Source organism: Salminus brasiliensis, chromosome 15 (genome assembly GCF_030463535.1).
Source record: "Salminus brasiliensis chromosome 15, fSalBra1.hap2, whole genome shotgun sequence".
Classification (NCBI taxonomy): Eukaryota; Metazoa; Chordata; class Actinopteri; order Characiformes; family Bryconidae; genus Salminus; species Salminus brasiliensis.
The window spans coordinates 8,510,120-8,536,827 of NC_132892.1; the positions used below are offsets into that span (position 1 = coordinate 8,510,120).

At 37.5% G+C, this 26,708-nt stretch overlaps 1 protein-coding gene across 3 annotated transcripts in view; it reads left to right on the plus strand.

Annotated features, from left to right (window-relative positions):
- LOC140535650 (neural cell adhesion molecule 2-like) overlaps nucleotides 1-26,708 on the plus strand; it is a 315,959-nt gene that overhangs the window by 276,315 nt on the left and 12,936 nt on the right. For all 3 annotated transcript variants that reach the window (XM_072657056.1, XM_072657059.1, XM_072657058.1), the window contains exons 12-15: nucleotides 7,026-7,196; nucleotides 10,743-10,862; nucleotides 12,193-12,314; nucleotides 14,229-14,403. In XM_072657056.1, the coding sequence (XP_072513157.1) occupies nucleotides 7,026-7,196; nucleotides 10,743-10,862; nucleotides 12,193-12,314; nucleotides 14,229-14,403 (588 nt within the window). The remainder of the gene's footprint in view (nucleotides 1-7,025; nucleotides 7,197-10,742; nucleotides 10,863-12,192; nucleotides 12,315-14,228; nucleotides 14,404-26,708) is intronic.

Genomic DNA, 26,708 nt, shown 5'->3' on the forward strand with positions numbered 1-26,708 from the left:
AAGAAACATTATCATTTCCGTTTTGGGTCTTCAGAGCTGGGCTGATTGTTCAAAGGTCAGCACAGTCAGAGCAGGTGCGTTGTCGGATGAGGATGTGAGTCACCCATGACCCGAGTTCACCAATGCAAGTTTTTTCTCCGGAGGTTGGCAATGCGAAATTGCTCCTTGTGCCAAATCTGCCTACAGAAGCATAGTGTGATTGTAGCTTTATGATGTTTGCAATAAACAGCAGATTTCAGTGTTACAATTTGATGACTTTCAAACAGTACTGTTTGATTTGGGGTGATATTAAAAGAATTTGAGCATTAGGTAGTAAAAACAGTGCCTAAAGTAAATATATGGGTAAATAGGAAAATTGAGGCACAAGGTGAATCGTTATTTTGTACTTACCAGAACAGTAGTCAGTAAATGCAGGCATATATAAGTGCATATCTAAAAGGCTCTAGGAGAAGTAGGGCTACTAAAGGTGTAACCATTGAGTATTTATCAAAGTGAACATCTTGCAAATTGCATTTTTTGGCCCAGATTAAGCCTTGGGAAATATTTCAAGTGAAAATAACTTATCTAGGCTTTTTTTTTTTTTTTTTTTAATCTAAGCCATCTCAACTTTATCACATGCTTTTTATATTCCTTTCAAATTACCTGCATTTCCAATAATAATACTCCAGAGCTGCCTGCTGCTTATTTGGCCCAAGCTTATCTGCTGTTTGATTTACCAGAGTGCTAGGTAATTTACAGTAACACTGCCTCATTCACTGTGGAGAGGTCCAGACCAAATTACTTTGTGCTCTTTTGCTCTCTTCCTTCATCTGTACCACATAAACACTAACAGGAACAGGAAACATTCTCCCACACAAAGTGTGCACTCAGACACAATTAGAAACAGATACATACGGATGTACACACAGAGATGCAATATATTAAGCCTATCAGCCAAGGCGTAACATGAGAGGCATCATGCTGGGTTCAGGCTGGAAACTTAATTAAAAGTCTAGCTTTAAAAGAAAGCTCTGGAGGCCATGAAATTAGGAACGGTCTCATCTCTCTTCTGACACATGTCCGCCATGCCGGGAATGATTTCTCTTCAAAGTTGACGATTTAAAACAGAATCAAACATTTCCACGTGTCCTGCTGAGTAATGCCGCTGCAAGTGTGTCAGCGGTTTCTCGCAGTGTGCAGAAATAATAGTAATAGACAAAGATATGCATATACAGTACAGTGAGCATAGACATTCCTAGGACAAGCATACTTTAATGTAAAATAGGCATGCATAGTGAGAAGGAACTGTTTTTAGCTGATGAATGATGCTCAACTAAACCATCAAGCACCTAATTCCTAAGTCCATGCCATGGCTAGTGCCTCACTAGTACCATCTGAGCCAAGAGTGGTGATTCCCACTAATATGTTGGTGGTCATAATATTCTGATATGACATGATGATATTAGATGCACCGATCGAGGACAGGCTTAGATTACACATTTACCTTTCCAAGCAAATTGCCAAACATATCATCCTTCAGTGCTTTTATGATGTTGCTTTCAATCAACCTTCTTTAATTCTTTGTTGAACGCCAAGTACTAACTGTGATAGTCCATTAATTCCTCTGCAAAACAACATTGTGGAGCTCAGAGGACATTAGCGGTGTTCGTTCACTCTGATACTCACTGTACTGGGCTGAGTGATGTACTCTTGAGGGCGGTATCCGGTTAGTGGTGTTAAGTCTTTTCTCTGCATCCCCCATGAGGCATGTCATTTTTTACACATTCCTCAAATGTGTAAAGAAAGACCCGTACTGCAGGGTCTGTGACCTCGTGCAGAGCAGTAGCAACTGGCAAAATATGGACTATGTACTCTGATGAAAAGATCAGCCCCCCAAACCCCGCCCCCCACTCATGTTTATCATATTGATGGTATTCCTTATTAGCTTTATAGCCTTATATTTTTACCTGTGTCATGCACATAAAAGACTGCGGAGGTGGAAAATGTTTATTTTTAATAGAGATGTTTAATAGAGAAGTTTAAAATAAAGTAGCAAAGTGGCACTGTCCTCATGGAGCCGCTCATGGAGAACTGGGCAAATCCAGTCCTCATTAAGCTTGCTCTGGCTGTCCTTGCTGAACTCTTAGGGTTATAGCCATGTAGAGCTAACAAAGCAGTCAAAACTGCTCTGCTAAGAGCTATTAAAGATCCTGCCATAATATGTCCTACACATAGTGAGTGATATTTTCATGCCGTATAGCACAAGCATATGTCTTCAGGAATGAATGGAAAACACTGCTTGGAAATCTGCTTAAAACTTGTCACCCTGTCTATGGGCCGGTTCTGCAGCCTTTTCAGTGGTGATTTAGCACTTTAATGTTGTGCAAGACTAGGCTTGATCTACAGTGGGGAGAACAAGTATTTGATACACTGCTGATTTTTCAGGTTTTCCCACTTGCAAAGCATGTAGAAGACTGTAATTTTTGTCATAGGTACTCTTCAACTGTGAGTGATGGAATCTAAAACAAAAATCCAGAAAAATACATTGTATGATTTTTAAATAATTAATTTCCATTTTATTGTGGGAAATAAGTATTTGATACACCAGAAAAAGAAACTTCATATTTGGTACAGAAACCTTTGTTTGCAATTACAGAGATGAGACGTTTCCTGTAGTTCTTGACAAGGTTTGCACACACTGCAGCAGGGATTTTGGCCCACTCCTCCATACAGATCTCCTCCAGAGCCTTCAGGTTTCGTGGCTGTCGCTGGGCCACACGGACTTTAAGCTCCCTCCAAAGATTTTCTATTGGATTCAGGTCTGGAGACTGGCTAGGCCACTCCAGGACCTTAAGATGTTTCCTACGGAGCCACTCTTTAGTTGCCCTGGCTGTGTGTTTTGGGTCGATATCATGCTAGAAGACCCAGCCACGACCCATCTTCAGTGCTCTTACTGAGGGAAGGAGGTTGTTGGCCAAAATCTCACGATACATGACCCCATCCATCCTTCCCACAATACGGTGCAGTCGTCCTGTCCCCTTTGCAGAAAAGCATCCCCAAAGAATGATGTTTCCACCGCCATGCTTCACGGTTGGGATGGTGTTCTTGGGGTTGTACTCATCATTCTTCTTCCTCCAAGCATGACGAGTGGAGTTTAAACCAAAAAGTTCTATTTTTGTCTCATCAGACCACATGACCTTCTCCCATTCCTCCTCTGGATCATTCAGATGGTCATTTGCAAACTTCAGACGGGCTTTGACATGCGTTGACTTGAGGAAGGGCACCTTGCGTGCACTGCAGGATTTTAATCCTTGACGGCGTAGAGTGTTACTGATTGTTTTCTTTGAGACTGTGGTCCCAGCTCTATTCAGGTCATTGACCAGGTCCTGCCGTGTAATTCTGGGCTCATTCCTCACCTTCCTCAAGATCATTGATGCTCCGCGAGGTGAGATCTTGCATGGCGCCCCAGACCGAGGGAGATTATCCGTTATTTTGCATTTCTTCCATTTTCTAATAATTGCACCAACAGTTGTTGCCTTCTCACCAAGCTGCTTGCCTATTGTCCTGTAGCCCATCCCAGCCTTGTGCAGGTCTACAATTTTATCCCTGATGTCCTTACAAAGCTCTCTGGTCTTGGGCATTGTGGAGATGCTGGAGTCTGACTGATTGAGTGTGTGGACAGGTGTCTTTTATACAGGTAACGAGTTCAAACTGGTGCAGTTAATACAGGTAATGAGTGGAGAACAGGAGGGCTTCTTAAAGAAGAAGTAACATGTCTGTGAGAGCCAAAATTCTTACTGGTTGATAGATGATCAAATACTTATTTCCCACAATAAAATGGAAATTAATTATTTAAAAATCATACAATGTATTTTTCTGGATTTTTGTTTTAGATTCCATCACTCACAGTTGAAGAGTACCTATGATAAAAATTACAGTCTTCTACATGCTTTGCAAGTGGGAAAACCTGAAAAATCAGCAGTGTATCAAATACTTGTTCTCCCCACTGTATGTCCGGCAAACCAGCATAATATGTCCTTGTTTTAACATATTAAGACACATCAAGCTTTTTCCATTAAACATTGTTGCTCACTTCTCTGACATACATTGGCCTAATCAGAATGTTTTGGGCAGTTTTGTAAAATGTCATTTTGAACATTAGGGGTGTAAGAAAATATCAATATTCTTCTACTCAGATTTTATAAAATATAACAATATATTGTCTTGCTTACAGTATTACAATATATTCCAATATATTAAATCATACATCTTGCATTGTGATACATATATCCAAATTCTTGCCAATACACACTCCATCACTCTCAAAAGCAGAACATAAAAGAAAGTGACCTCTGAGGCTACCAACCACGACCAGGAGCTGTCTGTGAGGCAAAGCTCACTGCTTAGCTCAGTGCTAACTGAGCGAGTGAGCAGGACAGGATCTCTGATGAAACTGTTTGCAAGCTCTGGTTTAGCCTTTTAAGCTAACACTTAGTGCAATCAGAAAAAGGGGCTTTATGATTCATGGAAAAAGGGACCTGAATAATTTACTGATGGCTCTTTGTAGAATTGTTCCCCTGCAATTGTAGTCACGGCCGGTGTGAAAGGAAGGGAATGAAATGAGACGATATTAAGATGTAAAACCAGCTGTAACCAGTAGTTAAGGTAAGAAGAGGGGCTTTTTTTTAAGAAAAGAAAGCATTTAAGGCTGTTGGCTGGTGTTCTAGGGAGTGGAGAGATTGACATTTAGGCTTATGGGGAAAAATGCCCCTGAAATGCTAAAAACTTGCCTTTTCCCCCCTTTTTTATAACATGTAACCTTTCTTTAAAGGCCATTTTTGAGCCTTTTTGACATAAACATTGTTAAATTTGTACAGTTTGCTCCCCTCTTTGTACCGTCTAAAAGCTATTCACTGTTACTGTAATGTCCTTTTTTCCCCACCTACAGTGGTTTGGCTCCACCCAATCACACAGAAGGTGTAATACTGTTTTTACTGCTTTTGAAAGGAACACTATGTAGCATGTTTTACTTTTAAGTAACAGCTTTAAAATCATTTTTATGCTCCATTTAATTGTAAAAGTGTGGAATTGTGTCTCAATTATTGCTGCTCTGGGCTAGAAATGCTGTATTATGTTATTTTTGCAGAACTGTTAAATTTGTAAGTTATATTTGTGTAAAATCCTGCAATGTTACTGTACCATGTCAGTCATGCATCCAGAAATGCATGCGCAAAGCATGTCCTTTCAGATTATATTTAGATTATTTAGATCAGTCTTATATCTGGTACAATAATAACCCAGCCTGATTAATTCTTAGGAGGTAAATAAAGGTTGTAAAAAGTATTGTGTAAAAAGACATAAACTCTTACAAAGGTCATAAAATATCATAAATATGGATATATGCCCTTTAAACACTTAAAGCAGCAAAACTGCTTCCTTTTGATTCCTGCGGTTTAGTGCAAGGTTATGGTTTGTTATGAATAGACAGAGTAGCTTTAGCAAAGCAGAAGTCAATGGATATTGCTCACAAAGACAGGAATACAGACGCGCACTTGCGCGCGAGTGTGTGTGTTTGACTGTGCAGGGCAGTACGCGCTTCTTTTGATTTGCTGAGCCCCTGTGGCCTAGCCTGATAAAGGGAAGTGTGATAACAGGATTGAGCAGAGTGCTGATAAATATAATGGCCCCGTCTTTTATCTGTGCTGTGTGAAAGAGTGTGTGCGCTTGTGTACGGGTAAATGTATGTTTGAGAACATTTTTTTTTTTTTTTACTCCTTTCATCCAAGTGTGCCATCATTCATTTGTATGCACATGTTCAGGTGTGCTCAATTTACATAACCTCTCTCGCAACAATGCTGCATGTCAATTACTGGGACAAATTGGCCTAAAAGTTAACGAGTGCTCCGCCTTGTAACTTACAGCACTTAAAGCATCTTTACGTAGGCTTATTACCTTAAAATAACAGCTCAAAGTTCTTGTAATTCTCCACTGAACAATGATGTCTCTGTTAGTTTCACTCGCTCAGCAACTGCTCTATGTAGCTCTGGTGAGGCGGCCAGAACAAGCCCACCATGTACTTCTTCCATGACTGTCCACATGCTTCATTTACTTTAAGACTGTGACTGTACTTTAAGAGTTCTGTATTCCTCAGTTTATCCAGAAGTGCATCTGTAGAGTGTGTCTTAGTGGTGGCTCAAAGCACAAATTACTTCTCCCAACTATAGGGGGAGCCCAGGAGCAAGAAACATTTCATAATACTGCTTTAAAAGATCCGCTGCTAACATTGAGATGCCACAAGGCACCTTTAGATGTCTTGTACAAGGAGCTGTATTGTTACCATGTTTTGGCTCATAAGTGTATGAAAAGTCTCCTACCTTATAAGTCAAATACTCAAGTCATTTTTTCCTTATTCATCATGATTTGTAAATCTGTATTATGCCAGAATTGTTTTATGTGCTTCTGGGTTCCCTCTACAGTTAGCGACGTGTAATGCACCTTTACCTCTGCCTTTAATACAACTCGCCCTTTGTGGGCAGTTTTCAGAAGAGGTCTTGTGCATGCTCCAAGTTACATAAAGCAGTAGCTGTGTTCCACAATTCCCCCTATTGAAAGTCGATGTACCATCAACATTTTGAAGCTGTTATTTTAACTACTTAACCCTCTGGAGTCTATGGGCGTGGCAGCGCGTCAAACACAATATTTCTTGATGTTTCTATTAATATCTTTGTTGTAATAAAATTCGGTTCAAACATTTACTGCATCTATAGAACCCTCCCTTTCAATTGCATCTCATTGCCAGCTTATACGTGACTCCTATCCGGAGTTACGAGGTTGTGAAGATGAGTCAAGATGATTGTCTAAACCACCTGGCAAGCACTTGATAGTACAGCCTTATGGAATTTCAGGTTAAACTAATAGGTTATATATCAGTGTCTTTAATAGAATCATCCTGTCTGTCGAAGGACGACAGCATTGAAGGCATGCCCGTTTTTAAAATATTGTGTGGACTGTTCTCATAACGATATTTCTTATGTTCCTAATTACAGATGTCCCGTCGAACCCGTATTCTGTGCGTTTCGCCTCTGTGTCCCAGCGCATCGCTACAGTCACCTTCATGAAGCCTGACTCTCACGGTGGCGTACCCATTGGCCACTATATTGTCAACTACAAAGACCAGAGTGGAGAGTGGAGGATGGTGAGGTCGCATGGTGTGCAGAGTGAGTGTCATAACTGTTAATAGCATCAGACCTGTTGCTGGACTCTTGTTCCACTTATTAACTTAAAAATAAGTTAATTATTAATAATTAATAATTATTAATAGTTAGCAGTTGTAATTAAAAAAGGTGGAATGTAGTGTCCTATATATCCTCTGGGAGTTAAAAGACTTTATTCAGGTTGGTAGGTCAGTAAAGTGTCAAAGCAAAAATAAAAAGCTCATCTTCTGGTTGGGAGATGTTTTTTTGGGGTGTTCTTTGCAAAAGAAGTGATGTGACAGCTGTGGACACACCACTGAAAAACACAGTGAAGTACTACACAGCTTTCATGCAGTCTTGGACAGCTGCAGGGTACCTTTTATATCAGACGGCAGGATTAAATGTCAGTCATCTGGCTTTGAAGAGCTTTGGGGCTGTTGTGTGGCTTTATTTTGAAGTCATATTTGGAGTGTACATCTGTGCTGGCAGTGAAATGCTGTCTTTTGTTTGCCATTTAGTGCACTCTTCTAAGACTTAACCTGACACTTTCTCAAGACAGCACCACCACACTGTTTACCAACAGCAGCAGACTCTCTTGTTAATCCTTAGAAGTCCAAAAATCTAAGATCAGAAATGAAACAAGCTGAGAAATCCTGTCAAAGTTCAAAATCCTTGTTGGTTTAGTGAAGCCAGTAGTTGGTGCTTAAAGCACTGATCATTTTCCAAAACATTTTTTTTATTCAATAGTATTGCTGTTCTTGCCACTTGCCTCAAAGCCACAGCTGAATAGTCTGTCTCATGGTAAAGAGGGGTTGTAACATTTTCTAGAGACTGGTTTAGTGCAAGGCTTATTGAATTCATGATTTTGAAATTTTCTTTAGAGCCATGATGTGTTTATAAACCACAGAATTGTTCACAAACATGTTTTGCCCTATAATGATGGATCAAATATGAATAAATGCTTAATAAGAAAACATTGGCGAATGCCAGAATCTTTGTGACAACTGTCTAAGTAGGTTTTAAGAAGAAATATCTTCTTAAGAACGGTTGCTAAATAATGCCCAGTCCTCTTTGTCACATCACTTCTGCTATAAAACAATTTGTATTAGCCTAATCTTTAATGTTTATGCTATAACGTTTTATGTTCAGTGGTGCTTAGTTATATCACTCTGTTGCAGTGTAGTAATGAAGAGCCAATTAATTAGCAGTTATTGATTTAAAATGTATTGATAAGGGCATAATAATGGACGCATCAAATGTTGTGCAATGGATTTAAATAAGAGTGGTCTAGTCAATTCACTCTAGTTGTTTAGTAATGTAGTAATTCGCAGACGGTTTTGTAGGTCTGCTGGGCTTACGATGTTTTGTTGGCTTGTTGTTTGCCAGCTTTTTTGACTTTTTCTTTCCACCTTAAATTGTGCAGCAGGTAAATTCTGTTGACAGATTTCAGTTGTTGGGCCATGTAAGATAGAAGCCACCTTACGCACCTTAAATTAGGTTTGCTTGGTTACTTTGCTATACTTTGTAATGTTGAATGCATATGTAACAGTAAATATTAAATTATGTTTAGAATCCAATGTAAATCAAAAGTAAAATTAATGAATGACTTGATGTGTAATTACTTGCATTGAAACAGTATAGCAAATCAAAAGTTTACATATTTTACATTTTACATATACAGGATATTTCTGCATTCCCTGCCTTTTTTTATAATGATTGTTTAAGTTTGAGTTTTGTTTTTGTGTTCATTTTAAAGCAAAGCAAAATATAAACAGAACATTGAATTAACATAGTGTGTTTTCAGCAATGGCCATGTCCTGCACAACAGTCATTATCTCTTCCCCAAAATGAGCACATTGAGCTTGAGACAGGAAGTAGTGCAAATGATTTATCCTGTCTCGGCCATTGTATTTGGTAAGTGGTGGTAGAAAATGGCTCCAGCAGGGAGTTGGAACAGTTTTCTTCATTAAACTGCTTTTGCCTGAATGTTGGGTTGGCAATTATCTTTCTGTACAATGACGTGCCATTTTGCGGAACATTGAACAAAGCCTTTAAATAAAGTTTACTTGCGGAACATGAAAAGCACCAGCATTACAGGGAACAAACAACAGCCTTCACCGATGCTAAGTTATACGCTGGAACTTTGAATAGCAGTCCCTCAGGGCTCTCAGGCTGGGAAACACAAAGCTATGTTAATAGAAGTCGAAATGAAAGCAGGGACTGTTGAGAGTTCACGAGGAGACCACTAAATATGAGAAACTTCTAAGAAAAGCGCATTTTCAAAGCTTTATTCATGTTGTAGTGTCTAGTGTTCTGGCTGCTTATTGCATTTATTACTTTGGGTTTAAAAAGTAACATTTCTGAAATGCCTTCACATTGCATCCGTGTGAGTTTTTGAAATCAAGAAATTAATTTACTATCTAAACAAATACCTTGCAGAGAAAGTGTGCTGAACGCCATCAAAGGTTAATTGGTTATATTGGCTAAATATGAAATACCTTCATCTGTTACCGTTTGGGTTAGAGCAGTGGGGTGTGTGTGTGTGTGTGTGTGTGTGTGTGTATTTGTGTGTGTCTAGCTTTGTGTCTACAAGTGGGCTTTTCAGCTTTGACACACCACTGAGTAGCTCTAAGCTACAAACAGAGATGGAATTACATTTCACACCTTGATGTGTGTAGTAAATATGATCCCTACGTGAGTGCGGGATTTGTTGTGCTGTGTGACACAATGGGATGACGTTAGTGTTAGCCCGGGCTGACAGTCCCCATTGAGAGTTGAGCCATTATTAGCAGCTTGTCGTTTGATTGCACCATTAACATGTGTAGCTCACAGCAAATCTGCACAATAGATACTGTCAGATTATTGCAAGGGGAGGGAGCGGAATAAACAGCAGGCTAAGCTGTCGGTCATGGAAATGCTGGCTTGTACAAGGCTGTGAAAAAGAATTGGCGCCTTTCTTCTTTTTTGGCACACTACATGGTTTAGATCCTCATACGAAATCTAGGACAAGATAAACGTGGAGAAGCATAGTTTTAATAATAATTAATACCACTAATAATAATGAAATAAATTACCATTTTTTTAATTTATTAAAAGCAACAGAAGTATGAAAATGTAAAACCACCTAAACTTACTAACTGGTTGTCAACTTCAGCAGCAACACCTGCAACTAAATGCTTATGTATAACTGAAGGTCTTTTACATTGTTGAGGAGGTGTTTTGGCCCACTGCCTGTTGTACAATAGCTTTAATTCATCCCAAGGGGAGGACTTTTGAGCATTAATTACCAATTTATGGTCCCACCACAGTATCTCAGTTGGGTTATCTCAGTATCTCATCACCATCATGGAACCAGCACCATGTTTGACTGTTTACAATGGGACCGGTTTTCCAAAAAGTTGCAGTTCTGATTTGCAGTTCAGAACATTATTCCAGAAAATAAGTATAAATAAGATAAATCAAGGAAAGAAAGAGCAATGAAAGAACTCACAGAAGAATAAACACTGAAGTAGTTTTGAGGCGCTTCATTTATTTTACACTGACTTGAGTCTTTTTCTTTCTCTGTCTCAGCAATGGTTCTCCTGACTAGCCTGGAGCCCAACACGACCTATGAGGTCAGAGTGGCTGCTGTGAATGGAAAAGGTCAAGGGGAGTACAGCCACACAGAGACCTTTCAGACATTACCCATCCGTGAGTAACACAGATGTGTTAAAATGATGATTTATTGTCAAGGCTCCAGTCTAGTTGTGGCCCAGGGTGAGAAATATGATATGATTTCATGATGAATTACATTACAATGAGTTTTTCTGTGCCTAATGTGGGTATTTTCTCGACTTCATACTTAATGGAACCAATTTAGATGGGACCACCAAGAGGCGTAGCTGTTTAATGTTATGACCCATTATTTAAGATTGTGGGTTTCGTGATGCTGGCAGCCCAAGAGAGCATTATCAACCCTAATTTCACTAGATGATATTGAATGTTCAGAACAAAAATGATGTAAAAAAAAAATGTGTTTGACAGTTTGTTTTGAATATACCCTGATACATATGTAAATATTCATTTTATAATATTTTTAAAATACAGTACAGTATGGTTCAAAAGTAAAATCATTTAAGTCATATAAACTTATTTTGCAGCAGATAAATGTTTAAAATGATTCTAATATAATGCTACTACAACAGATGGTAGACATCTGTAAAATGGAGGGGTAGATGATTGTAAAATGATGAGAAACTGTAACAGTAAGAATGACTTTATATTTGAAAAGTGATGAGTAAATACAATTAATATATACATTTGAGCGATATAACTGTAAATCACTTTGCACCAATCAGCCATAACATTAGGTGAAGTGAAAGGCATTGCTTATCTACACTTGTATCGATCAATGTTATTCAGCAAGTGAACAGTCAGTTCTTGAAGGTGATGTGTGGAAGTAGGAAAATACGGCAAGCATTTGAGCTATTTTGACAAGGGTCCAATTATTATGACAAGGCAACTGGGTAAGAATATCTCCAGGTATAACTGCAGGTCTTGCCTGGGTGTTCCTGGTATGCAGTCGATAGTATCTACCAAAAATGCTTTAAGAAAGAACCCACCTGTGAATTGGACAACTGGGTAATTGGCACCTAAGACTTATTGATTTGATCCACGGAAGCCACACCTCACAAAGATACACAGGGCACCTTCAGAGAGCTTGTGGAGCCAATGCCTTGAATGTTCAGATCTGTTCTGGAGGCACAAGGGGGACCTACTCAGTATTAAACAGGCAATGTTATGCCTGATCTGTGTATCATTTACCATTTAATAACTTATATTCTATAATAATATAATATATATTCTGAAAATACTTTCATGCAGAGATGTGGATTAGAGTCCACTTATGTTTTGAATTTGCTGACTGTAACACAACTTAAGTAAATCAAAAAGACTCAACTTGAGTACCAGTAAATTTGACCTAGACTTCAAAGTAGATAAAAATTATTCAACTTCTAATGAATGTCTCTTTTCCCTGTAGGAGAACCTAGTCCCCCTACAGTTCACGGTCAGAGGGGAGTAGGCAAAGCCTACAGGCTGGGACTGGTCAAACAGGATGATGGTGGGATGCCCATCGTGGAATACATTGTAAAATACAAGACAGTGGGTACACCTGATCATTTTCAATTATACTACATTGCAAATGGCACAGTTTTATTTTATATGCAAAAATTGTGGAATCAAATGTTAACCCTTTCAAACCAAAACATCTTGCTGGGGATTTGTTCAGAAATGTGTTGCCTTTAACTCATTTAAATCCACTGCGTGCATGTCCATGTTGGCCATAGTAAAATGTTTTATTGTGTAGAAGCAGAGCTTCCCTATATTGAATGTGCGGTATCAATAAAGACATTAAATAGTGAAAAAAGATAAAGATCTACAGCTGCTTTGTTTTTTCAAACCTCGTGATAAAATCCCAGGTTGCCAACTTAAGACACACAAGACAACCATATTCACCATTGGTGTTGGACACAGATGAAATTTGTCGTCCATCTTTAACCCATCCATGCAGTGAGGTCTGAACTCAGGAGCCAGAAATTGCTGTTTTAATTGCTCAGAAGGAGCTATTTGATCAGCTCCACATTTATGTTCATGCAAAAATGTACATACATTTTCAGGCTGTTTTTTACTGTAATAGAGGCCAGTAACAGTATTTAAAATATGTGTGACCTGTGTGACCAGCATGAAATCTGACAACACACATTAGTAAATATTAATGTACAAGTATTTTTGTCATGCACACACTCCCATAGTGAATCCTAATTTCTATCATTTTGTCGAGCTGGATCTGAGAGTGCAGAACTCCAACTGTGTCAGAGCACGTAAGAATCGGTTTGGAGATGTACTCTCTCTCCTGCACCCCGCCACTAATGCGCCTCATTCTGTCATTTCTGTGCCCTCTGTGGGGCCGATAGAGTGATGGGAAATAATAACATTGTAGATGAAAGTGTCTGAGGAGAAAGAGGTTGGCGTCCATAATCGAGGCCCTTTGAAGGCCGTTCACGGCCAAACACGGATGAAAGAAGAGCTTCCACCACACCACAGCAGGTCCCCACCGCTCCACTCCACCCGTCTATCTGCCATTCACAGAAAGACTGCCACTTAGCAGGCTCACTTCTCCTGAGTCTATAAGAAGTGCTTAGAATTCAGTATGTTTTCTGAGAGTTTAAAGTATTAGCCAGAATCCTAGTCATGCCAAATTTTTTAGTAGTATGCTCGGGGTTAACTGGAGAGTAACTGCCTGAACTTGTCGCTAGTTTGTTTTTGCAGTTTATGTAGTCTTATGCAGTCTTTGAAAGCTAATTCCTTAGAAATATCGAAACTGAAAAAACAATTTTTTTTCATGAATCCTCACAATAATTGGTTTCAATTATAAATCTTTAGAAATTGGTTCAGAGCATTAGAAATGTCAGATTTGCAGTTTTGGTTTGAGATTCAGAACTGTCAACAATACATATATACAAATGTAACCAGATTTACTGTTAATACAGTAAAGGGAAACATTTTTGTACAATTTGGAAACAGCCAGATAATTTTACTTGGACAACAAATGTTTGCATACTATTGTGACCTTTATTAAATTAATTATAATACATTCTAACATTCCAAACTTGGTTGGTGCAGGTAGACATTCTTAACTCCAAATGCTTAAAGAGAATTCCACATTTTTCAAAATCTCTGCACAAGTTATTTATTTATTATTGAATTCTGCACTATTCATTTATATTGGTTCTTGTGGACATAAACAATTTGGGGTGTTTGATGTAAAATGGTCCATTGCAAACAAACTTACCAACTCCCTTTTTTAATAATGATTGTTGTTTTGGTAGTTATGAAATTATTGTATTTGTTGCCCATATTCTTGTGGTCCTATGCTTTCTAATAATGCCCTGCATGTACCTCCCCGTTGCTACCATTTCTTGTAACTTGTCTGAAATCATTTTGATTCTTGTTCAGAGTCTTGTTCTGTACGTCTTCATGTAAAGATTGTATTTTATTTCCACATATGTCCTACAGGACAAGGAGGAGCAGTGGATGACTAAACTAGTCCCAGGTATGAATGACTTCACCGTCCTACAGCCTCTCCAGTGGAACACGCGCTACAATGTGGAGATCACAGCCCGGAATGTCAAAGGCCTGTCGGAACCCACCTACTTCCAGTTTGTCATGCCACAGAAACCAGACATCACAGGTATGTGTCTTCATTATGCATTCAACTGTTGAAGCCACAAAAACATTTATTTAAAAAGAGGTAAAGCTGCCGACCATCGTTCTATGATTGGTTGGTTGCTGTGTGTAAACCGCTGTAAGATGCAATCTGAGAGCTCGCAAAGTGATCGCCAATGCCTCGCAAGCCCCCTACAAATAATAAGCTGGACCTGTCGATGACTCTAAATGCAGTTGTGTGAAAAGTGACTGGAAGCATGGCTTAAAAATAAAAGGTTCCTCTGTCTGCTTGAATCCAAGAAATGGAGAAATATTTGGTCTGTGAGCTTGATTCAATTGATTACCAAGACATTAGACACCATGCATCTAGAAACGTCTACATATTTTTCAAGCATTATGCACAAATCATAACCACTGTTGTACTTTTAGATTGAAATCCCTTGTAGTTTAGGCTGAACTCATATTACTGTTTATTTAAGAGCTCATTTTGTTGCTGTTTATATTGTTTTTTAGTGGAAGTCAATGTTACAAGATTATATATGTCATTTTGGAGAATCTGTATTGGTCCATTCTTCTTAACATTGTGTTTACATTTCGTAATGAATGGTCCAATAGAAATAAAAGCTATTACATTGACTTCCATTTCCATTAGATTCACATTTTAGCAAAAGGTTAAAAAATGCGCTTTTTTATAGACAGATAGGATAGAAGGTTTTGAATGGCAGATTGTATATGAAACATGCCTTTGGAAGAGATCACATTGCACATATAAGTAATTGTTTGAACAATTAGAAATGTGTATTCTCTTTTGCCTTCATTATGATATTGTTAAAATCATAATCTGTAGGGCACTGTTCCCTGCAATCTTTAAGTGTTCTAAACTAAAATTTTACTAAAAGTCTTGTGTTTTAGAAGCCTTCATCAATATTCAGATTGAATCTAAAATCTTTGAAGTGTCTGTGTGTTAACTCTCGCAAGTCTGACACCACAGTTCTACATGCTGATACTATAAAGCTTTCAGAAATGTTACTTTGTTGCATAGAAAGGGTCCAGAGAGATGCAATTCCTCCAGTGCATATCAAGCCTCCATGTCTGCATGTAGACTCAACGCAAGAGCTGGATCAAATGCAGCTGGGTGCATTAGTTTGATTTGCCAATGCCGTTTGAAGAGGATATCTCTTGTCTTGCCTTTGAATCTCAAAGTAATTTCGGGCTTCCAAACCTCAGGACATTTCTAAGCTATAAGAGACGCACATGCCCACATGTTTGCCGGGAAAAACAAATGTGTCCATGTACTAGGGATACACAATATATTGTGTATTGGCCCTTTGCAATATGGATATTGCAGAAGACTAAAATATACAAATAAGACCCTTTGATAGTCACAAATTTTCTTTGACTTTTTACACATATGTTCCTGTTCCAGTACTGATACTGAAAGCAATACTAATCCAGAGACGTTTGTGTGAGAAGTTATTTTTTTATTGTGCTTTAATTTAGAAATATCTTTAAACTTTGTTTAAAAGTATTTAAACAGTTCTTATTTTTTTTCTTCTATTATCAAACTGTGCTTTGATATTGTATTGCCTTGGCCATGTGCTGTGCTCATCTCAACACTCTCAGCTCTACTGCACTCACTTTTGCTGCTTATTCCAGTGTCCCTGTCACACACAAAACATGTATTTCCAAAAAGGCCAACTTTCCTTTGCCCAATTCATCATGACATTTAAACACAGTATGACGTACAACTGCCAGAATCACACTATGTAAAACTACAACACTGCAATTGCAACACACACGTTTACTTATCAGGATTATCTATAGGTGATAATTTAACCAGTAAAACACTAATATAATACAAGCAAACACCATGCATAAAAAAGTAATGTGCAGCTGTGGTTATTCATAGAATATCCCCAAAGCTCTCCACATGGGAGTCAAGTATAATTTATAGTTATCATCTAACACCTGATTCGGTGAATTGGTGCTTAACAATGTTAAATCAGGTGAGCTGGTGATGAAATTTAACACATCCCCTCACTGGCTGGAGGCGTCCAGGAGAAATCTGGAACCAAGCTTTTTTTACTCCATTAACTACTTTCTTTTAATTTTTACCAGATTGATGTGGATGTGCATCTGTGTTCTAATGTGATCTGAAATTTTTAAAAGCAAAGCCACTCTTATTGCTGAGTTTTAAATAATGTTCTTTTACAGCACAGCAGTGTTCCAAAACACACCTCACAATGCACCATGCACTACCTAAAGGGACACTTTAGAGCTTTTGTAAAGGCCCTTACACTCCCCTCACCAGATCATAGAACATTTATGGATAAACCTTAAACAAGCTGTGCAGCAGGAAGATCCAAGAGTCTCGGATCAAAAGACCCTCTTCTGGAAAAAAAAAATCTAAGTACAGTAACTGACTTTTAGCTGGCTATCTGACTCTGACACATCGTGGAAACAAATCCTGCTGATTTTAAAATAGAACTGCAGTGAGCACAGGTATGTTTGGGGATACCTCTCCAACTCTTAAGCATGAGGGTGGATAGGACATACTTTGTACTTGTGTGACCATGCGCCAGAGTTTCAGATGTCTGATGTGTAGGACTAGCAGCTCTAGTCTAGTCTAGCCAAAATTCTTACACTATAAACTGGGAGGCTTTTTGAGAGGTATTTTTTTCAGAAAGACCAAAAAAAATTTGTTACAGAGTAGATCTAATGTAGTAATTACTAAAAATCTGCCCTTATGTATATAATTAATATGTTCGCCATGGGTAGACACTACTTTCTCTGCAGCTACAAGGTAGAAACACCTAGAACATGAATAAACAGAGGCAAAAATAGCAGCAGTGCATTGGTCCTCTGGAATGTTATTTACTTCATTTCTGCCATTCCGTCAATTACCAGATGCAGTGGAAAATGTTTTCTGAGAACCCACGAGTGAGCTGTTTGAAAAGCAGGAATATTTTTGCTCCATTACTGACTGAGAGTAGCATTTCTTTCTGCTTTTATAATGAGAACCATGCAGAAAGAGGCATTGTGTTTAAAGCAGGTAATTTCAAACTGCCTTTTCTCATTTGTGAAAGGACCTTGTACTGAATAATGGTATATAATGGATTATAATGGTAATGAACCAGGAACAGGGTCATTTTCTTCTAAGACTCATTAGGATCTGCTGCTAATATTTTAAATAATATTTTAATTTAAAATAATTTAATTTAATTACTTTACAACAGTGTTGTTTTTCTTTGTAGTGGCTGGTAGGTTTCACAGCGTTCAAATAAACTGTTTGTTTAAAGGGGTCTTTATCAGTTGATGGTGGCTTTGTTTTGTGACAGGTACTTTTCAAAAGATCAAGCCTGGGTCTCGCCGTGAAAAGCCCAGCTGTCGGTAGATGCATTAAATTGTGACAAGGTCAATTGCAAAGCTGGACTTTCTAAAAGCCAGGCTCTGACACGGTGACAGTCTATCTCCCAGGATCAGTCACAGTGGATGGTAATGCCAGCGGGTTAAAATAGAGCTAAGACATGAAAAGGAGAGAAAAAATATTCACATTCCCAAAAGACGCAAAACATTGTGTCCGCTCCAGCCTAAAAAATGCTTTGCTGATGATTTAAAAATAAATAAATAAATAAACATTTGATGGCATGACCAGCCCAGCTTTTGTCGATTCCATTTAGGAATGCATGAGCACCTTTCAAATCTGTTTGAAATTTGTTTTTTACATTCAGTGTAACACTTTCTTTTGCATATAATACATTAATATTATTATTATTTAAGTTAATAAACATACTGCTGATATTTGATTAAGAATTGAAAAAGGCACTTATTGGGAAATGTTCCATCTTATTCTACCCATACACACTGAAGTTAGAGTCTTTTTTTATACTGTAATTAATACACAGTACAGGGCAACCCGTAGTAACTGAAAAGTCCATCTTAAAGGCACAGTGCTACAAACAGATCTTTTTTCTAAATGGAAAACGAGAAAACATGAATTATGACTCTTTGTTTCATACACCCACACAAATGTCATAAGTAGACTGCTGGAAGAGAATAAAATGGAACAATAGAACGTGTGCACCTTGCACTAGTTTAACTTTTAAATGATGTTAATATAGTAACATTATAAAAATGGTTTGTCGATCATTGTTGATCATTGTTTGTTGATCAAAGTGTAGCTGGGTCCCATTTTACATATCATTTATAGTCTATAAGAGCCATGTTAATAGAGCACATTAAAGTAACAGTTTTCTAAATACTTCTCATTAAGTATTCAGAGCCTGTTACTATAATGTGCACTATTAACATGGTTCTGAATACTTAATGTGAAGTGAAGGCAGAGCACATTACAGAGCAAATCATTGTTATTAATGAGTTATTGTCTGTTGCTGACAAAGCACAACTTTGACTAATATCAGCAGATCTGGCTGCAAAACAAAACAAAATTCATGATGATTATACAAAAGTGTGCCTTTCATATATTCATATTTAGAAACGGTCAGTCGAAGTATAGTTTATTTTGTAATGCAAAGTGTAACTGGTGGAGCTACTCACATCTGGAAAAATGTGAAAAATTGCAGACAACAATGTAAGTGCAGCATCAACAGCAGCAGAGGAACAACTTGTGCCTCTTGGTCACTTCCTCTTAATATTAAACCGATTAGTATGTTATTATTTTGTGTACTAACGTGCAAAACCTGCTCTATATAGCGTAGTATATAGCATATATCTTATAGTATATATTCTATATACTACAAAGCAACACCCTTGATCAGAATGAAGCCCATGGGGAACACCATATTTATGATACCATTCTCTGGTCTGAACACATTAGTCATTATCGTTACATTTTCTCTTCCATCCTGTGAGGGTTAGTCCCTCAGGCTCTTACTTGGAAGTATTTGGTAGATCCTTGCATGTTTGTTAGCGCATACAACTTTTCTTTTTTGCCAAAGTAGGTGGTTTATGGGCACATCGGTGGAACAGAGTGTATAAGAAACTGCTTGTGAAATCCCAGTAACATCGAATATGAAAATGTAATGTATAATATGTATTTTATTCTTCACTCTGCAGCTTTGGTCTTTAGGCTTTTTTGCTTTCTTGCTAGCAATGATACCACCCTGTGTCCACAATAAGCAAAGACCAGATCAGTGGAGGCAGACAATATTAGTGCTGTAAGAGAAGTCATGTTTTATTGATCTTCATTATTATTTCTTACAAGCAGGAACTGACCCCTTATGACATCATCATCAAAGTGCTTGTTACTATGGTTACATTTGCATCTCTCATTTGGGAAGATGAGCAAGACAGCATGGGTAATGTTACCAAGTAAATACAGCATTCTCTACCCAGAGAAATTTGGCCAACAGCTTTTCGAGGTCATGTTTACTTCAAGGCTATTTTTGAAAAAGAATCAAATGGGCATCTTTGTGAGTTTGTGGCAGCCAGACTGATTCTCATCTTACAATGTATGTATCTGTTTTGGCATAGCCTTTGCTACCATTCTTCTTTTTTTTTTTTTTTCATTTTTCTTTTTTTTTTTTTTTACCTTGTAAATTGTTTAGCATAGTCTTTTTTGTTTGTGCTCCAAGTAGAGATTTGCTTAGCTAATTCTGACATCACATTACTGAAAAGCAATACTTTTATGTAGCCGAAACATATCTCTAAAATGGTAACTATTTATGATTTTAAAAGAAAATCTTTAGTTTAATGTATTTGTATGTAACAAGATGTTCCCAGTAACTAATGCATTTTTTTTTAAAACATTGCAGAAAGCAAATCATTTTCAAAACACAAAGGATTCTAAAAAGTTCCCAATTGTTATTTATTTGACCTAATAGTGGTACTATTTTGATGTGGAATTATTTGATGTATAAGCATTTGTTTGAACCAGCAGTTTCTCCAGGCAAGGAACCTTTTAAACGTTCATATGAACACTATTGTGAAAAACCTTGTATTACCAAAATGGTAACTTTATAGCAGAAGAAGAAAAAAGCCTTTTTAAAATTCAAGAAAAGTAAAAAAAGATTTAACTCCAAAAACATTTGGAACACTTATATTGGCCTATTTATGGTTTAATTCTTCTGGTCTTAAATTATGTAAAGTTAAAAATGGCAACAATGGAAATATACATGCAATCGACCTATGTGTCTGTCATTTAGCCAATCCTAAGAGTCAATCAGATAATACTGGCTAGTTAAGGATTCCAGCAGCTCTGTGTGAGGCTCCTCAGTCACATGGCGCGTGCTGTTTGGCTGTAGTTACCAGTCTGGCTGTTTTAACCACATCTGTCTCAAACTGAAATATTTGTTAAATGTGCAAAACTAATGTGTCTTGTGGGGGAAGCAGAGTAATGACTTAACATCACTAACCAACCCAGTACAGTGACATCAGAACACAGCAGAGCCAACATCATTTATCACACAAAACAGCAAACAGTACAGAACATTACAGAAGGTCTGCACAATGATTCATTACAAAATTTGCCTGAAAAGGTTAATGTGGCATCCAGCCCCACCCTTGATCAATTGATTGAGGCCTTACCTTCAAGTTGAAAGATGGCCTCTAATTGGCCTGAAAAACACTGATTGATCCATCTCAAATATACTGGTATTGTAGACTTAAAGGAAAGTTGACATTTTATTTTAACGTTATTTGTTTCATCAATCTTGCCATTAAACTGGTCATTTTAGGAGCTAGGAAACAAAAACCGTATGCATTATCTTTACAAAAGCTCACTGAATTATACCTGTTGTTTAAAGCTTCCAAGGATACACTACTTGTTTTATTTCTTTTTAAAGTCAGTTAAAAATAATATTGAGTTGGATTCTTTTAAGAACTCAGTAATATTCACATACACACACACACACACTAATAGTTATCATAGCACCACGGCAAGGCCAAGGCAAGATTTTTTTTTTTTTATGAAAGAATTATCATAGCAAATCTGTAACAAATACGTGTTTAATCTACTTTTCTAGAACTGCGAGAACTGTTAAACTGATCTCATGTCTAAAGACGAAATGCATTTAACACATAAAGATTAGGTGTCTACATAAAATGCCTACCATGAATACCTACCATGAATGCACACTGGATGGTACATCAATTTATGGACATGGACAATTTTTAGATTCTTTTATATGGTGTAGTTATGTTGAAGTTGGGTCTTTTAGACATTGGTCTATGTTTCAGTTTGTAAAATGGGTGGTACGTTTCATGAGCAGACAATGTCTCTACATTCAAACTTGCATCCCTCCCAGTCTGGCTGCTGGAGTGACTGTACTACACAGGCTTCTCAAGCTGAGTGGGACCTTAGTCCAGCTAAGACTTTTCACCTCGGTCTTGGGAGTTTCCCCCCCATGTCTGCTAGGGAACAGTCTGTGTTGTGAACTGCAAGGCTGTTTTTGATTAGGCTGTTGCAAATGTAAAGAAACTATGCTTGTAAAGAGACCTTATATAAATGAAATGTGGTATTAGTATTAGTATAATAATTAAGCTCACATTCTAAAATGGAAGATGGTTCACTGTGAAGTACATCTGTGTGTTCTCATTTGAACAGTTGCGTTGCATGTTCAAGTTAAATAAAAAAGTTAGAATTTGGTCTAATTTAAAAATAAAAGACTAATGGAACATTACTGATACTAATTTTGTAGAGTGACACTAGCAAGTGATAGTTTAGTAGTATATTGGCAAAATCAATGAACTGTTATAAACAGTAAATCTGTCTAAGCAACAATATGATGCACAACACCGTTAAACTAGGAAAAAGCAGTTGAGAAATCCATTAATTGGAAACAAACATGCTGTATGACGCTACTATCTGCTGTAAGCTACTGAAAATGTGTACTTATATAATGCTTATTTTTTGATTAAGCTAAGCTGTTAGCTGATACGTCTTAACTAGACACACAGACTCATCGTTCAATGTAGATATCCTGAAGGCTTGTAGCCTTCATCCATTGTGCAGCCTTTGCTTTTCATGTAATTCGCAAGTTCCTTTTATGATTTTACTCCTGAAGATCACTCCACCTCACAAAGGCTCTCAAACTTCTAAAACATGCACTAATACAGTAAAATTCTGAGATGGATAAACATGAGAGGTTTGTTGTATCAAAGAATCAAAACAGTCAAAATAATCTCAGTGGTTCTAGACTAATGATTACATCTAGAAAGCGGTTAAATTATAGAAAAAGGGTCGCACAGCTTCAATCCATAGCAGTGCTGTCATTATGGGCCTTTTAAAGGTGGTGGTGCTTCATTTGGACAACCACTTCAGCTGCAGTGAGAGGCCAGTTAGGTGATTCACTGAGTGCCCAATTTCAGGAATTACTTGTGGAGCAGAGTTCCACAAATGTCCAGGGTGCCATGTTTCTAAAGTGGTACTTTTAGACAGCATTTTAGACATCTACCCCACAAGCAGTAGCAACATGCACCATCATCAGACAGTCACCAGCTGGGTTGAAGCAAGTAGAATCCTTTCCAGCTGGAATAATCCATTTATTGACGTTCAGAGCTACAAGAAATGAAAATACATAATTGTGATCACTAACTTTGCTTCTGAATATCTGCTTTTCTCAATATTTAGTTGCCCCCAACACCTAGCGTAATTTTCACCAGACCCACCTAATCAAGATTTATTGTTGATGGTAATTAACATTTTAGATATAACTTTTGTAAATTGATTATTTGACCCTGGTGGCTATCGGTGTCAGGTCGGACAGGCAGTTTATTATAGTCATTAATTCAGAAGAGTGAAGTGATAGAATTAGTTCTGTTTTGGTTTTATGGAGTACAGAGAATGTAAACACTGAATGTAAAAAGACTGTAGCTAGTGACTCTGGCAGATCTCACTATAACAGTCTAACTAAAAAGAGAGAGACGGAAGGTAATACAGACACAGGGCACCCTGAAACAACCTTCATCTAAAGAGTTGGGTGGCTTATTAAGAACAGAGAGAGGCTCAGGGTTTTAGGTGTTGATGGTGGTAATTATAAGCAACAAGTTTGCTTGTACACTGTAACCTTGTTGTTATATATGTGTTATATATGGCAGATACACTAGCAGTACTAGCACTAGCATAAAAAACTTGATTGTGAATGAAAACATACGTTTTTAAAGACAATATGAAATGATTGTGGGCAATTACTTGGAACATAATTTACATGCTAGACGTGGTTGAGGCCCTCTGTGACTTGTGCACAATTGATTTAAATAATGGGTTGCAGGTTGGTGACCATTATGGACCTAATGCCAGTGAATTGTGAATATGCATATATAAACCAAGGACAACAGACTACAGCAATACAGCCATGTGTTACTATGCTTTTTTCATGAGTAAAGGAGTGTTTTTAGACAAGATGTGATCATTTACCCCATGAGCTATTTGATGTATCCACAGTATGTATACATAGATTTGACAATGTTGAAATGCTAGCCTGCATTAATTATTGCTAATAAAATGATTGAATTTTAATGTAATATATGATTGTTGCTGTCAGAGAATGCATTGCATGTTAAGAAATAAGAACATTGTCATATTTACTGCACATCGTTGGTAACCTTGTTTTCTTTTTGGATGGAAATAAAAGCCCAGTGGATTCAAAGGATAAAAGGAGGAATGGATGTTCGTAGATGGAACCCCACTGACTCTCTTTGGGGTTTTTGCCTTAATTAGGGGTCAAAGTGGTAAAATATGCAAATACCAAATTGTTGAGACCAACACCACAGGTCTAGTGACAAAACAGCCCATTTTCCATCTAATTTCTTTCCTTTTTCCCTCTCTAATGTCTAATTCCAACAGTTAGATTTCCTCAGTTTTATTGTACCTCAGATATCAGTTTTTAAAACGTTACTTTGCTGTCTCATGAGAAGGGGGGTTACACTTTTTTCCAGTTTGCATGCAAAGCCAGGAACCACCGGTGGTTCTGAAGTATTTAAGGTTAATCATGCTGTTATTTATCATGTGTGTTGACCCCTAATGAAGACTAAGTGACCACAAAAACCCCAGAGAGTGCCAGGGAGTGTCAGGCTGTGCTGTAAACTCAGTAAAGGTAGTATGAGACACTTGGTATCTGATAAGGGGGCATTTTCTACAAAATTAGGAGGCATGTCTGGCTCCGCCTCTACTCTGTAGTTTGTACACTCTGGTTGCAAATTCGCCAACATGGCAAAAACAAATAATAATCTGAGTTTCAATGGAACCAAAGGGAACTCATTGGTTCAGACTTTGGTTGATGGTTCCACTGTTTGGATCGCTATTCCACATTAAGCTGTACGTCAAGCTAAACCTTGTTGGCAAGACCCACTGCAGTTTTTGGATTCAGCCCTTTGGGAAGGTTGGATTTTATTACAGTCTTCATCTTTTATAGCCTGGTAGTTTGTTGCGTAACTCTAAATCTGTCAGAGGTGGGCAATTCATACATCTCTTCATTCCCACATGCAAGCCAACATAACTGCTAAAACCGCAGGATTTGCCTTTTCAATTCTTCATGGCATAAAACATGACGACAAATCTGGTTTAGCTCCGTTTTGATTACCGTTTCACGCTCAACTGATACACTTCTCTAAGTACACCAGGTCTACAAACAGGAGAACTGAGATTCTTTATTTCTCAGCTTTTTGAATATTTCAATATTTTAATAATTCCCTAATAATAATTTCTTATTTTTTCCCTTTTCCTCTATTCATTCTAGCTCTTCACACGATTTGTAAACAAATAACCCATCCATTAAATTCAATCCAATAAATTAAATATTGACCTCAAACATCTTTATGTGCTGGTCAAAAAGTGACCTAAAAGATTTACAGTTTTAAAGCTGGAAACTGTCGTTGTGAGACATTTGTAGGTGTGTAGGTGTTTTTGTTGTTGGTTGGTTGTTTGTTTTAAACAATGCTCAACCAATTACATTTTACAAGTATAGATACAATTCTCTCTCTCTCTCTCTCTCTCTCTATATATATATATATATATATATATAGAGAGAGAGAGAGTTGACATATATATATATATATATATATATATATATATATATATATATATATATATATATATATATATATCGGGCCAAATTAGATTGTCAGCTTGCTTAACAAAATGCATGCACATGCTACAAAAATAACCTCTTATCTCCCAATATAGTTTGTGTTCTGCAGGCAAACACAAGACTTTTGCATTAGTCCAGGAACTATATTGACTAAAACTATTGACTTAGCAGCCTTTGATGTCATCCATTTGTCCTTATGCCCTATCTTGGGTGCATTTGGGTTAACCTAAATGTGTGAACAGCGCTTTGATGCTGTTTGCTGTGTTTAATGCTTGCTTCCTCTCACAGATAAGAATCACTGGAGACCTTATGAAATTTAAAATGTCGATTTATACAACGTTGTTGACCAAAGCATGTCATAGTTCACTGTCTCCAAGCGAAGTCCATTTCGCTTCATCTTCAGTTTATTTGATCATCACAAAGTGTGTTTTAGGCACGTTCAGATAAGATCTTGTTTATGCTTCAGGTCTGGGTTTTTTCCCCGTCAATATTTTGCTCAATAAAGTACAAAAAACAGAGGCGTGTGTGCTTCCTCTGGCCGGCCTCAGGTTCACCATGTTGCAAAGATGTTGCGGATGAACCTTTGATTTCTTTCCACATAGTAGAGATCAAAATATCTTCAAGAGGAGCAACGGAGCTGGTTGCAAACTTTAGATGCATGCCTGAGAGAGTGCTTGACAGGCAAGACTGTGGCTTTCAGTAAACATGTTGGAAATCTTTTCACATTCATGAGGCAAGACTCTGTAATTATCAAAAGAGCATTCAGCTCTGTGAGGAACAGAGCAACATTTTCTTTTCTTTTATTCATTAAAGGAAATGCATTTAAACCACCCATCCAAAGGCTTTAGTGATTTTTAAATCACCAGCAAACACTGGAGTCCTAAAACTTCTTAGGATGTCATATTAAACATTGACATTGCATGCAAAGTCTTCTAGTGTGATTTGCTTACCCAAATTCAGATTGGCCTATTAGTGCTCCAACCACACACGCTACACAATTTGTAGCAAGGTTAAACAAGCTTTAAAGCTTTAAACTCATTCAAACTAAACGGAACTCCTTTTTTCACTTCATTCAAAACATCTACATCTACAGTGCACTGCTGATATCAATGCACTCTTTCTTTACACAGTTTAAGAATTTTATTTTATTTATTTATTTTTTTAGAAATAAACATGTACATTGTTTATAATTAATGCCTGTGACCTATAACACTACTGCAGCTGGGCTTTCAACATAGCATATTGTTTATTATTTTTGCCATATATTCCAATCACTTTAAAA